Source organism: Vanessa cardui, chromosome 21, assembly GCF_905220365.1.
Source record: "Vanessa cardui chromosome 21, ilVanCard2.1, whole genome shotgun sequence".
Taxonomy (NCBI): Eukaryota; Metazoa; Arthropoda; class Insecta; order Lepidoptera; family Nymphalidae; genus Vanessa; species Vanessa cardui.
The window spans coordinates 12,318,571-12,334,099 of NC_061143.1; the positions used below are offsets into that span (position 1 = coordinate 12,318,571).

The window sequence follows — 15,529 nt, forward strand, 5'->3', positions numbered from 1 at the left end:
ATAATAAGGCGAGTCTACATACATTACATTAACTTTAAATATTAAGAGTTTATTTTTTAATTTTATTGATGTAGGTACTGAGTCTATGTGCATTGTCGTAGGAGGCACTAAGATGTAGAGCCAATCGCTGATTGACAATATCCTAACTAATATTATGATCAAAAGTGTGTTTGGTGGTTACTTCTAGTGCACGTACCTATGGACGTCGTTTAAATTTGGCAAAAAATATACGAGAGCAACAATGCAGATAAAGATTTTTTTCCTTTTCTTTATAAAATTTTAAGTCTGTGTTATTTTATAATTTAGTAAAAGCATATTATATTGTATAGTAGGTAGGTAAATAGCGTGTATATCCCATTACTAACTGAAGTCCTCCTCCCAAATTGAGGAGACGGTTTAAAGGTCTCATATTCCTCCATATTGTTCCAGTGAATCAGATCAGGATATGACTAATAATAATTGACTGTTTAACACATTCGCTAGTTTCTAGTTGAAACTAACACTTGAAAATTATAATATTGAAAGTGGAGGCTCTGAAACGAATTCGAATTTACCACGGGGCGCCATATTTAAATCGCCCTGTTGTACGGAGCAGTGTCGGCATCCCGTAGGGTTCATCCCTTGGAGATAAAGCGGCGTGGGCTCGAGGGTGATTTCATTAAAATATTTATCGCGCACAATCAGACACCCCATTGTGACTGTACATTAGGACCCGGTTTAAACACAGATCTCACCGTTAAATACAAATGACATTTAAGATGGAGTTGTATTCATGCAATTAACGCTTACGACTTACGTGGTATCGTCTACCACATATGTAGGTATACTACATACAATATATAGGCATATATTTTTGACTCTCCTGTTAGAGGGCGGTGGTCTTAAGTAAACAAACTAATTTCATAAAATTCTATTAAGTGGTTTATGAGTCGAGATGGCCCAGTGGTTCGAACGCGTGCATCTTAACCGATGATTGCGGGTTCAAATCCAGGCAAGCACCGCTGATTCATGTGCTTAATTTGTCTTTATAATTCATCTCGTACTCGGCGGTGAAGGAAAACATCGTGAGGAAACCTGCATGTGACAAATTTCATAGAAATTCTGCCACATGTGTATTCCACCAACCCGCATTGGAACAGCGTGGTGGAATATGTTCCAAACCTTCTCCAAGGGAGAGGAGGCCTTTAGCCCAGCAGTGGGAATTTACAGGCTGTCGTCGTTGTTGTTGTTGTTAGTGGTTTAGCCGTGAAAGCATAACAGATAGGGCTTGTTGGATTTATCATATTGTTATAGATTATGAATGAAACAGAACACTCGATTAATTGTATTAATCGTTGTTAAAGTATTCTTTAATTTAGTGTGGTCTAATTTTGATCTATATTGAGTTCTCCGATTGTATTTTGAAATAAATATTAATATAATTATTGTTGAGTATTTTCAATGTCGGGATACAATTAAAATTTCTAGTCTTTAGAACTAAAATTTCGGTTATTTTGACGTCTTAAATGAGCGAAATGAAATAAAAAAGAAAAAATAAATAGGTATAAGCTACACAAATCAAAACAATTGAAAAACATCAAAGCCGCGTTAATTCGATTGGAGAGGTTTTCATTTATGATAATACATACTTGCTTCCGCCTGCTACATTTTAAGTATAAAAGATAACCTATTCTATTTCAGACTTTAATCAATCCTTGTGCCCAATTTCATTCAGATTTGTGTAGCGGTTATGGCGTGATTTGGTAACAAATATTCATGCCTACCAATGTATGATATATGTATATTAGTATCTAAGATTAGTAAGATAAAGCAGGTATAGTATGTACAACTGGAGCGAGTACAACTTTTGCAACATCCGGTCGGCAAGGACTCGTTGCCGGAGATTCATTTATGATGCAAAACAATTCAGACCGTTTCTTCCTTTACCATTTATAATTTAATTTCATAACATCATTGAGATTTAAATTTACGCAAATACTTCAGGATCGGTTTGATTTAATTACAGTTAATCACTCTTTACATTATTAAGTTGTAATAATAATTTTAAATGGTAAAATTTTAGGCAGGTGGCTAGTCAAACTTAACCGAGAAGGGCCGAAGATCGGGCTCAGTGGAGAGTCCTATGTCCAGCAGTAAATAATGATGATGATCATAATGATGATGATTCAAGGTCTGTAATTATTATCAGCCGATGTTCGTCCATCGCAGGACTCAGGTGTCCCATAGAGCCTGTCATTATGTATGTTACAAGATCGGTGTATTATCTTCTAACTAATGACAAGTAGCATTCAGTTGTTGTCTTTGCGTCCAAAGGTAAAAACTTATTTGATTATTAGATTTATAATGGTCATGTAATCATCATTGCGTTCATATATGACAAATAACATCTCGATATTTAATTCACGTAGCCTTCATATAAAATGTCATATACTGAAAGTTAAAAAATGCCAAAAAGCATATCAACGAAAAGAGCATACAAATTCAACTTGCATCGGGCAACTTTAATCCCCGACATATGCTGCGCGCCGTGCGTGGGAGTGGGCCCGCCCCCGGGTGGGGGTAATTAAAAAAATGTGTCCCACTTCATTCGGGCAGGCGACCGCAGCCCGCCCTGCACTAATTAATAACACCCGACCGGACCCATTGTAGCCGCTCCAGCGACTGAGCGATACTTTCATTGTGCAATAATATGTTTTATATTCGTTACTAATATACAAACGATATTAATGAAGAAATATTTCTCTTTCACGACCAAATTTGATAAAATTTGGTATGAAGCAATCTTAAACTCCATGAAAGGATATACTTATTTCCTTAATCTTACTTTTTGCCTATTGCATGACAACCAATACCCTATAACGCGAACGAAGTCTCTCTCTAGGTGACTCTACTCTCCGCTAGGTGAATTGACGATCCAAAAGTATTTGTGAGATCTATTTCAAATGAAAATATTTTATTTTAATTGATTTTGTAATTGCTAAAAGTTCACTTAATTGTTAATTGACGATTCAAAAGTGCTTGTAAAAGCCCACTTGAATAAAGTTTATTTTGATTTTTATTAATTTTTTGGTTTTGAAATTATACGTGAAAATTATACGTAATATTTTTCATGTGATTAGTTCATTATTGATGTGCTATTTACTAAATTATCGGTAAATTACAATCTACTCTTCACGCTAATGTGTGGCGTATAGCTGTAATATAGCAACGCATATGTTGCAGTGGAACGCTGCCCGTATATAAAACGTCCTGCGAAGGTTTTGTGATTTTAATAAACATCAAGTGTTTTCAAAAACGCCATTACGCTTCGGATCGCGGATTATTTGAGTTTGTTACCGTTTGTATGAATTTCGAGTTATAAAAGATCTTTACGATTATATTTTGTGTTGTAATTAATACCGCCTGATAGCAGGGTTTCGTGCTTTGGCCGCCTGGGTGGGTACCACCCGCTTATCGCAAAATCGACTGCCAAATAGACTTATTATAGTATTAAAAAAGATTCTAAATTGAAGGACAACTGCGTCAATATATCTCTGAGGGCGATGATAACTACTACCCATCAAAAATCAAAATCAAAATCAAAATAAACTTTATTCAAGTAGGCTTTTATAAGCACTTTTGAATCGTCATTTTACAATCATGTGAAGCTACCACCGGTTCGGAAAGTAGATTCTACCGAGAAGAACCGGCAAGAAACTCAGTAGTTACACTTTTTTAACATTTAAAATCAGATGGGTTAATTGTCACTGGCTGTTTTAATATTTATTTTAAATATATTACAAGCAATTTTTTTTATACAAGCAATTTTTTTTTTAAAGTAAAATATACCTCGTCTGAAACACGCCGCTTAGAAAAACTTCCCATCATTTATCTAGACTGTTATTATAAACATGTAGAGTGTAGAGGATACCACTATCCTGAGTTTCATATAATGGCTAAATATGAATTATATTTGCAGCGGTGCAAAGACGTGGAAGGGCGCTAATTAGCCAAGACAAAAGCTCAGGATAACATATAATAGAAAAAAAACGGTTAAGTTATTAGTTAATTACAATTAAATTAGCTTCATTGGATTGTAATCGACGTAAATTGTTTTACGTATTGTGATTATTATAGCGCCAAATAGTATTGTTCTGGTCCGTCTTGAAGATTGAGTGAGCCAGTGTAACGAAAGGCATGAGGGACATAACAACATCGATCTCGAAGTTCGTGGTGTTGTAGTGATGTCAGAAAAGCTTAAAATGTTTTACAGCAATATAATCGATAGGCAGGTCGTTTGCCCGTTTGCCTACCGAATATATTATAGATAATAAACATCACATTCTGAACAATTGTTTAGATGAATTCTATGTACAATTACATGTTCTGCGTAGGGGGTTGACGTTAAGTGAAACTTCTTACAACGGCTTTAGCTTGCAATTAAATCAATTTAAAACAGTAAAAAAACATTTAAATTTATTTTTAAGAATAATATTATTGATTGCGTAATAATAACAAAGATATATTTAACAAAGACGAGAGCTTGAAATGATTCATTTTTTTATGATATAGGCACTCGTATATCAAGTTGCACGCATTGCTCCCATAAATATATAAGTAGGTACTTATAGATATTTTTCATTAAATTCCAATGATAGTATTAAATGGAAAATTGTATGTGACAGCGGTTTTAGATGTCAGTGTTCCGATGCAGCCCACTCAATATAAACAATAAATATTATCCGATATGAAGCTTTTGCGATGTGTCGGCTCGTTATCGCGACGATGTTATCAGCTCGCGTATAAGCTGTAATATAGCTAATTAAATTTTCTATCCAACCGTGATAAATACATTGCCTTATATTACATTATTTGTAGGTCCGCTTTATTAATATGTTTTCGCTTATCCTGATACTAAATCGTTGGAAATGTACTCACGGCTGATACGCTCTATCGTTCCGTGTTCAATAGGTATTGTAATTATTATAGGCTATCTCAAATATTACAAATGATATCATGTCGAGCTACGAATAATTTCGTTTAGAATAATTAAGGAGGCGGTAGACTTAAATTGTTATATGATCAGAATAAGTTAAATCGTGTTCAAATTAGTCTAGATTTATAATTTTGAGGTAAGTATATATCTTTACTAAAATTATAAACACGAAAGTCACTCTGCCTGTTACATTTTCACGTGCAAACAATTAAACCGAATTTGAAAATTGAGATTTGAGAAAGACATACGCTACTCATATTCCGGGCTATTTATTTTATATATGAGTAGTAAAGAAACCTGCCGTATAAAGTATTAGAACAGCGCGGTGAAATAAGCTCTACACAAGGCTCAAGAGAAATTTGATATATTTAAAAAAAATACATGTCACAAACATGAACATGTGACATAAGAATACGACAGTTATCCGCTGAATCGATATCGCTGCAAACAACTGTAAGTATCGCTAAACAAACAGACAGCCAGAGCACCTGTTCCGACGCATCCGAGCCGGGAATAGAACTGATAACACTATATTATTCAGCGAACGTAATTAGCGTGAAGCTATCAGCCGAGTGCGAGATTACGCGAGATTACACGCATTACGGCTGTAATATTGTAATATTCAGATAACCCCGGCGAGATATGGGGAATCAATAGATATTAATTAATTAGAAAAACTATAACCTCGTCGACTTCGTAATTGGTTTAGCGAGGACTTAGCTGAGTGGTACCTGATATGATGCCATATAAATAAATATTTAGTAGCGTGTTAGAATCAGATTTTTTTAAACTGTTGAAAATAAAATATAATAAAATTACCCCATAAAAAATAGATAAGGCCAGGAGGTTGATGATGATAATACTTATTTTAATACTATAGTTATAACAAAAAAAGACCCATCTAGTGGTAAATAGTCACCGGCTTTAGACGATGCGCCACTAACATGGGATCTAAGATGTTATATACGCCTGTGGTTACACTGGCTCACTCAACCTTCGAACCACAAAAATACTGAGTATTGCAGTTGCGGTAGAATATCTGACGAGTGGGTACTAGTACTCCTTAATTTTTCCTCGTTGCCTTTGCATCTTGTGTCACAGCCCCGACAGAAGATGGACTAGAAGTTAATCTTATACACAATAATCCAATCAGTTATCATATTCTACCGCTAACTAATCTATATTTATATTGCTTAAACACACTCTTCTGATTATCACATCAAATAAAATTAGCTTTACTATATTAAAAAAATAATAAATTAACATTGGGCAACATCACATTATAATAATAATAATAGTTTATTCAATAAAAATTGTTGACACAATATCGATGATCCATTACAGTAAAGGTACATTGCTTAGTGCTACTTTATACAGTAAGATGTTTGGATCAAACTGTTCATCCTAGCTAGATTATGTAAATAACCTGTGTTAAGGATGAAACAGCCTTCTCCTCCTGGCTAGTAATACAATATTGAGCCACTAGTACTGTTCTATAAGTAGGGACTGTAAAAAAAAAAAAAGTTGTTTAATAAGTGATGGTGTGTGTGTGTGTGTGTGTGTGTGTGTGTGTGTGTGTGTGTGTGTGTATGTGTGTGTGTGTGTGTGTCAAAAAGTAAATATATAAGAATATATAAAAGAAACGAATATTCATACATTTTGAAAATAGGTACATATAGACAACATTCATTACTCTGTTCCCTATATGTCTAAAGAACTCGTGTTATGGAAAATCAGAAGTAACGACGATACTACAGACACCCAGATCCAAGACCAGATAGGAAACTACTGAACTTTTTCTACATCGACTCCTCGACCTGGTACCTCGGAGTGGCGTACCCATGAAAATCGGTGTACACGATACTCAACCACGGATGTCGTCAAAAAATTTATAAAATACATTTTTCTGATTATCACATGAAATCAAATTAACTTTAATTTTATAATTTACTCTAATTATAAAATTCATACAAAGTGCCAAGCAGTACACATTTCAATTTTTGAAATATTTTTAATGAAGAATTAATTCTACTTCTAAATATTAAAGAATAATGAAAAATAATGTTAGTGCCGTTGTCCTAGCGGACATGCTTACACTTGGTCATTTGTAAATATATTTGTGATATAGTAAAGACAATATGAACAATTTGTATTTCTTTATCCTTGGGAATAATAACATTTCTTGACATTCCTCCAAAACTTTTCCATCAGCTATTGTAAGAGAGTTCGAAACGCATTTACAATATTAATAACATAATATTCGTATTTTTCTTCTGGCTTGTGTCCAGTGGGGCGGCTCTATTGTATGTTCACATTTGTTTATTAAAAACATATAATATACTTTACTAGTATATTATACAATGATATAACAATTGTATCAATAAAACGTTTCTTATTGCAAATCTACGAACGATAGAGTTATCGGCTGATTTAAATTAATATAACGTGTTATATTTTATTGTTAAGAAGGAAAAACGTCATCGGTTGGACGGTAATTTTTTGGTTTAATATATTACATATTAAACCAAAAAAATATTATAATGTTGCTGATTATTGCACTACACAATAAGAAGATTCATAGTGGGTTATCATAGCACACCTTGGGAATTAAACAAATGCCAATATCATATAATTATAAAATTAGATTAAAAAGCTGCCAGTTTATTTCATAGGTTCTTCTAAGTTAGAGTCTTGGTTTTTCCGAACCGGTGACAGTATTTAATTCGACTATCAAGAAATAAGCATAATTGTATAGAAAGCTGAATGTTGAATTTTTAATTTTCGAGTTAGATATGGATTGAAATAATTTATTGCAAATGTATGTATATTATGTTGGTTTCTTCCAACGTTATAATTCCACATTATACTTTATAGGAGCCAGGATTAATTCAATTTAAAATTCTCAATAGATTACAATTCATTAAGAAATATCGCCAAGAAGGCAATTCGATTTAATAATATCAGCCATAACTGCAACCAGTATCTTGCCACAACCTGTAGGATAATTTTTATGTTGGTCTATTAAATAATTCTGAGATTATAATTGAATAATAGTATATATTTAACTGTAGTTTCACTGTAGGTTTCGTATAAGTAATTAATTTTGTACCGGTTCTTCCCGGTATAATCCAAATTCAATTGAAGTAGTCTTGTACAATTACAATGTAGTGCTTCGTGTGCATACTTGAATAAAGTATATTTTGATTAGCAACCAATCGACTTAATGTCCAAAATTTACTTATTATGTTACATGTATATATTTATTCTTCTCAAGAGGTGAGAAAAGCTTTGCCCAGCAATGGTATCTACAGGCGACATATATCACAATAAAATGTGCACCTACTTTTTCATTAAACAAAGCCAACCTCAGTCATAAAAAAAATACCAAAATTGGTCATAAAATCTTAAAGCGAGTTATGTTTATTTTAATTAACAATCGTAAAATTATTAAAGCGGAACGCTTGTTTTTTGTTCAAATAAAATGATGTTATAACTTAAACGTAACGTAAGTGTGCATGCTTTTAAGCTACTGTTCTATGTCGTATATTTAATTATTAATTATAGATTTAAACACGTTACAGATAAGAGCCGAGATAGTCCAGTGGTCAAACCAAGTAATTTTTTAATAAATCTTTCAGATATAACCCACATTATCACCAATTAATTAATAGGCAGTAGCTTTTTTTTGTTAAATCTTGTCGAACGATGTGTAAAGCGCCCACGCATTGTTGATACTTTAGTTTTGTTGAATAATTATTTTAATAATGATAAAGAAATGTAATTGTCATCAAAATATTATGTCGTTACCTAAATATGCATTTATTATAAGATACCATAAGTCTATATCGTGCCGCAGGTTTAAAATCCACGTAAGCTCATCCTTATTTTAATTTGAAAGTCAGTGTTATACAGCTCAGCGGGAAATTACTCACACGGAAAGTTTAAAACAATGAGATGGTCAATCTATATATTTTATAAAATCAAAACCGTCGGCAGAAATTATCTTCCATACATTTATATAGCTCCGAAACACGGTGCAATTTCTGATATATTTTTTTTATGTAAATCGGTTAAATAGTTATTTATTCGAGAAACAAAAAAAAAACAAAATTTAACTACAATGATAATTCAGTCTAGCTCTATCTAAATATATGAGATATTTTTAATATTTAATTATATGGAATTGAAATTTCTACCATTTTCTGGTCACTTATTATTTTACCGTTTAACTTACAGGCTCTTCACCGCTCCTAAAACTTCTGCTCAAATTATTTTCCCGAAAATTCCTTAGCGATAAAACCTAAGTCCCAGTACAAATTCAGACTATTTTTGTAATAAATTTTATTACGATCGATTAAGAAGTTTAGTCGTACTGAACGAACCGACAGAATAACTTTCTCAATTATAATATTAATTATATTATAAAGCATTCGTACTTCCAGAAGCTTTAAATATATCTTGTTTTAATACACTGATTACATTTAATAAAATATTATAATAACACATTATACATTTTTAAGTAAAAAATATTACGCTATAAATTTATTAATTGCAAATTAAAATGTAAATAAGTGAGTGGTTACCTTAGGACATAATGATTTTATCATTTTTATTACTTAATGATTATATTATAGAATCACTTTTTACTGCTTCACCAAAATACTTTTAATTAAAAATTACACTGACATTTAACATTAAAAATGAAATAAACATAAAATATTAGACTGCATATTTTTATAATCATAGACCATAGTATTATAGATAACTAGTATTTAAACATAATTTTAAAACCTGTTTTTTTTTTTGTTTATTTTATATTTTATTCATGTAAAAAAATAACAACTTTTTTTATTTCACTATCTATATTTCAAAACCCAAATATTGAGAAAAAAATATACTAAAACATGTTAACGAATTAAAAAAAAAACGTACACATTACCTAGAACATCAATAACGTACAAAAAATATTTATTTTCAAAATATTTTAAAAAAAATCTCGAAGGCGAGTGGTATTTACCGTCCACAGACAGGCATATTACAATATGTCATCTATAGAATATATTGATTCCTATGATCTATGCATGTGCATTGTCAGAAGGCAAACTATATGTAGGGCCGACGGATATGAATAACGGAAGCAGGTCGTAACGCGACCGACGGGCACAAAATTATCGTACTATCGCATATATAGAAACGCGGCCTTATGTATCTCTTTGTTTTCTAAAACTACTACCTTACTTGCTTTACAAAAAACATTCACTGGGTTAATTTAAAGTGTTCATATAAAAGAAAAATATTATTGAATATCTAAATTTAATATGAGATGAAATGAATAGATAAGACCTGTCATTAGATTTTATTAAAATAAATCTGAGTGTATATTCGTGTTTTGTTATTTGATTTTTGTCAATCGAATGATAACTTCTTAATGACGTGAATTTTGATACAACCTGTGACAAGTAGGTATCTACAGACCTATTTGGTTTTTTTTAAATAAAATGTTTTTTTTGTTGTTAATTTCATGTATTAAAATGAACTGCAATTAATACAACTAATTTTAAGACCTTTACTAAACTGTATCATGAAGATGCAAATAAATCATAAATAATGTAACATAACCTTAGTATATATATTAAATGTTATAATGTTATGTAAATGTATTTAATTAACTCATTTATAAGTTGCAAAGATATTTAACATTAAAATTATATTAATAAAATGGCGCGGATTAGACGGAAGTCTATGGTAAAAGAAATAATATTTGTACTTAATTTCTAAAAAATTAACATTACAACAAAATAATGTAATTATTAATTTCTAAACCTACCTCCTGTCACAGGCGTGTATTTCGAATATAAACGATAATGACGGATATTTTCAACAATAAAAAACTCAAATTTAAGTTTGTAACGCGACCCATATCACAACTAACATTTGACCAGATTATATAGAGCTAAGAAAAAATAGACGTGACACAACAACGTGTGTTTAATTTAACAGTAAGCAATTAAATAAATTGCAATATATGTTTCTCGTTAATTATTTGTAATGAAAAGCACGATCAATTAAAATATTTGAAAATAGAATTAATCACCGACACATTATACTTGAAAACATGAATAAGTATTTAATATTTTTACAGATAAGGCTGAATGGTATGTATCTTAAGCGATTAAGTAGCAGGAATTTATTTATATTTGTATCCATAAGACAGAAACCTAAATGAATAGAATTCGTATGTGCGCTTAATATATACATTTGCTTCTGTGTTGAACATTCAAACGTAAATTAAAATGAAATATTAATTATGAATATTATATACAATATCTTAATGGCTTAACAACCAACTTTTGCACTAATTTTTCACAGATTCCAATAAGGCTATTTATCTCATATTTACTTTATTGGTATGATTTATTGAACACCAAGGATCATTAATTAAAATGTCTTAATTATTATAACAAGAATTTATTTTAATATATTTTCAATGCTTCTTATAGAATGAGTCATAAGATATTTTACTAAATATCAGACTAATGTAATGTTAGGAAGATTGTGATACAGTACCTATAATGTTTTCGCATTAACAATCAATAAGTAGTATTTAAACTATTTATTAATTAAAAAAAGGAATAAACAAAATAAACACCATGACTCTACTTTCGTAGAGCGCAAACAAATATTAAGCAACGAATTCGTTGATGTCTTTTACAAGCAATACGATTTTGACTGTCACCTGTCGAATCATAAACAGTAATGCAATATTGGCACTTACTCGACTGCAATCTCTCTCTCCACGCCATGGGGTTCGACACCAGGCCCTGGAACCCTGGCCAGTAGAGCGGCTTGTGCTGCAAGTAGTGCGCCATCCCTGCCGCCGCCGCCGCCAGCGACAACCTCGGGGTCAACAAACCAGTCCCCATATTCGACCCTACCGACGGCCGAGATAATATATGGTCTATCCCGTGAGGATTGGGAGCCGGAGGTGGCGCCTCCGCCAGGGAGCTCAGTGCGGCCAACGGAGCCCCGAATCCACCCTCCAGAGCCCTAGAAAGAGGCGGCGAACCACGAAGTTCCGACATAATTAAAGTTCACAAACACTGGCAGGTTAGCTTAAAACATAGTCTATATCACTCGTAATGTTCGAAGGAGTATCACGTACGCGCACACATTGATGTCTCCAAACGTCAGGCACGACACGGATTTGAATATGGAAGGCCGTCTGCCAAGCGGCCGCGTGCGCGGACCGACACCAAATGAAAAGCTTCACGGACCGGGAGCAAACAAAAAAAACGTTGAATAGAGAACGCCCAGTCAATCTAAACCTTATATCCGAGTCGCCGCCCATTCGCAGCTCCGGCGCGGAAACTGTCGTCGTCTCGCTCGACCGCGCATACGCGCGAGCGAGACGCACTACCCGTAGTGTTAACACGAGAGCGTAGATTTAACGAATCGCTATTTAATGGCGCTTCTTGTCTCTTTATAATTAAGTCGGGTGCAGTTTTTGCGGTGCCGCTCCCCTCCCCCGTCGCCCGGTCCTCCCTGCGCTCCGTACTATTGTACCGAATAATAAGTCCCAAACTGAATAGAGCAGTTTATTTAATGTTGCTTTCTAAATACCGGAAGGATCTATTTGTCGCGATAATTTATGTGACAAATATTTTATTAATTGACACTCGATGTAAGGAAATAAAACACCCAGAGCATTAACTCGCCATCTGCCTGAGGGTTCCTGTATGATATGTCATAGTACTTGGCCACTTTGACGATTATTTAAACTATAATAAGTACGAGTATTGTTAATAAAATATCCTAATAAATAAAACTTAAACTATTAATACGAAGATTCTGATAATACGAACATACCTGGTAATTTTTTTAAATGACTTGCTTTTTAAATGAGACCTACTCGAATAATATCACAACCATCTAAGTATATTTATTTGATTTTGAATATTTGTGTGAGTTCATATAAGTATCCTTTTCTTTGGTGAAAGATAAAAGATGTGTCTTACTAAGTATGAATTAAAGCAGAAGTTTTATTAGTATCGATAGGTGAATAACTAAAAAAAAATTAAGAAAATGCTATCTCATTACAAAATAAAATAAAACTCTACGTAATAATTGACGAACAGTATTACCTATATTACAAGAATGGTACGTCTTGGTCTCGTCTTATTCAATAAATTTTAAATTAAACACATTAAAAGAGCTTTGAACGAAATAATTAACCAAATAATATTTGCTACACGCATTATAACCGATGACAAATTTAGTAACACCGCAGACGGATCCGTTTCATTCAGAAGATAAAGCATCCCCACAATAGAGTCAATTCTAAACGTTTTTTAATCCGTAATGACCAACTAAATATTCCCCCAAACAAAATGGCGGCGTAAATTTAGATAACAATAATGCTTTGAAATTGTATTTAAAAAAATTGCGTCGTATAAATGTTTAGGGTCGTTTTATTGTGGATATTCAAATTGAGCGTTAAATTAATAAGATAAGAACCGGGATTCTAAAGTTGTCGATGCGTTAGTACGATCTACTGAGATAAACATTTTAATATTAGAACGATATCTACAAAATATATTACTAGAAAAACGCGTTGAATATTTTACATGTGAATTCAAAGCGCAATCAATTATTTTTCACTATTTTAGAATGACTAGATCATCTGATGGTAAGTGCTGTTTGTCGATAGAGTCTGGTGCTGTAAAACGATACACCACATAGAGCTACTTACGGGGTTAAGGTTGTTACAACCGAATTTATATAACAAACTTTAAATTATTCTTAAAAAATACAAAACAATTTGTTGCATTTACCTTTATTTTAACATATTTCTAATCGTGTGATAATTGTTTTGTTGTTTATTTTATTCACATCAGCTGTATTTGATCTTATATCATGGCTTTCGGACGAACCAGACATAGGTACCAGGCAGGTACATAACTGCAAGACTCATGAAAATATCATAATATTTCATTTGGCTGTAGCCAGGTAAACATATTAGAAAACTGATTTATCTACTGCATAAAGCAAATTTAATAATAAAATATATTATTATATCCATAACAATATTAATTATATATAGGTGTATAAATATGTGAAGACATACATTAAACACTTTTTTTACTTGAATATAACTCGCCCAAGGGTTAAAAAATCATTTCCGCTGCTGAGGTGGACACGAGAGTCGAACTTCAATACAAGTGACCGTTTCAATGAAGCCGACACAAAACATTGTTGTCGGACCGACCGACCGGACGTCGCTTTGTGAGTCCTGTGTACACGCGGAACTAATCGTGGGGTGTGCTCACACTGAACGAGGATATGATTTTGACTATAAATAATAACCTTTTTAAAATTGATATTTTATAACTATATTCATTAAGCTTTTATTCATGAATTTCAATTGCGATCTTCAGAACAAAAAGCCTGTCACTAGTGGAGGTAATAAAACTCGGTATTATGATATATTTTAGAATAGTTTTAACTACAATACAATATTCAGATGATCTAGACGTTTTCACATTGCTGATAACATAAGGCACTTGCACTTAATGCCCTTGTTGGCATATAACTTTGTATTAAGGCAAATCTTTTGACATCGATTACGAATTCATCGTATACTCAGTGTATCATCGATTTGATATTTAGACGTATTCAATTCCAATAATATAATAAAAGCTTTGGAACACTCAAAATTTCGCTTAGTTTGTTTTTTCAAATCCCATTACCTTAAGTCAGAGAAAAGTCCAGTAGTTTATTTAAAGTGAGTATATTTTAATGGAATTAATTTAGACAATAATGACCTTGATGTTAATCTAAATGCATACTTTAATTTTAATATTGCTTCTGAAAATTTCAGCTAGGCTCAGGCTAGGATCCAACAATTTGTAAACAATTGATAAGAAAAGCGGTTTAATATAGTAATTAACTGTAAAACATTATTCATTTAAACAGTTTTTATTAAACAAACAATCATATTAAATCGCTCAAGCTGTTTACTCGCTCACACTAACACCACACAGCCTCTCAGCGGCGGACCATTCATCGCGCGTCAATTAGTGCACCTTTGCATCAAATCTATTGTATCTGTATCTTCTTTATGTCTAGAAAGATCGTTTCTATTACAAGGCAGTAAGAACTAAATTCTCATATAACACGTGGCACACTCTGATAAGTTTATGAGATTGGAAACTTTGTTCTATTTAAGGTATTATTTTTTTTAATTTATTTTGTGTTATTTGAAAATCCACAGACGGATAGTAAATATTCGTCTTTATTACAACCATAATCCTTCGTAGGTATTTCATATGTAGAGGATAAAAGACTAGTTTTTTTTATTTTTTTTTCTGTCTTTTAAAATAGGCAGGCAAGACCACTAGCCCCCTTTGACATTGGCACTGTAAAACATACCAAGTAACTATCCTTTGCCTTGATAAATGTTTCAAAAATATTGCATAGGAAGCTAAGGTAATAAAATTAGGTAAGTCAATGTGTAGGCATTGCTGACGCAGTCTTTGCGATATTTATTTACTATTA

The 15,529-nt window shown here is 32.5% G+C and overlaps 1 protein-coding gene across 1 annotated transcript in view; it reads right to left on the reverse strand.

Annotated features, from left to right (window-relative positions):
- Positions 1-12,057, reverse strand: part of LOC124539116 (homeobox protein Nkx-6.2) — a 52,437-nt gene extending 40,380 nt beyond the window's left edge. The window contains exon 1 of the mRNA XM_047116441.1: positions 11,712-12,057. Within this exon, the coding sequence (XP_046972397.1) occupies positions 11,712-12,057 (346 nt within the window). The remainder of the gene's footprint in view (positions 1-11,711) is intronic.
- Between the last annotated feature and the right edge of the window lie 3,472 nt (positions 12,058-15,529).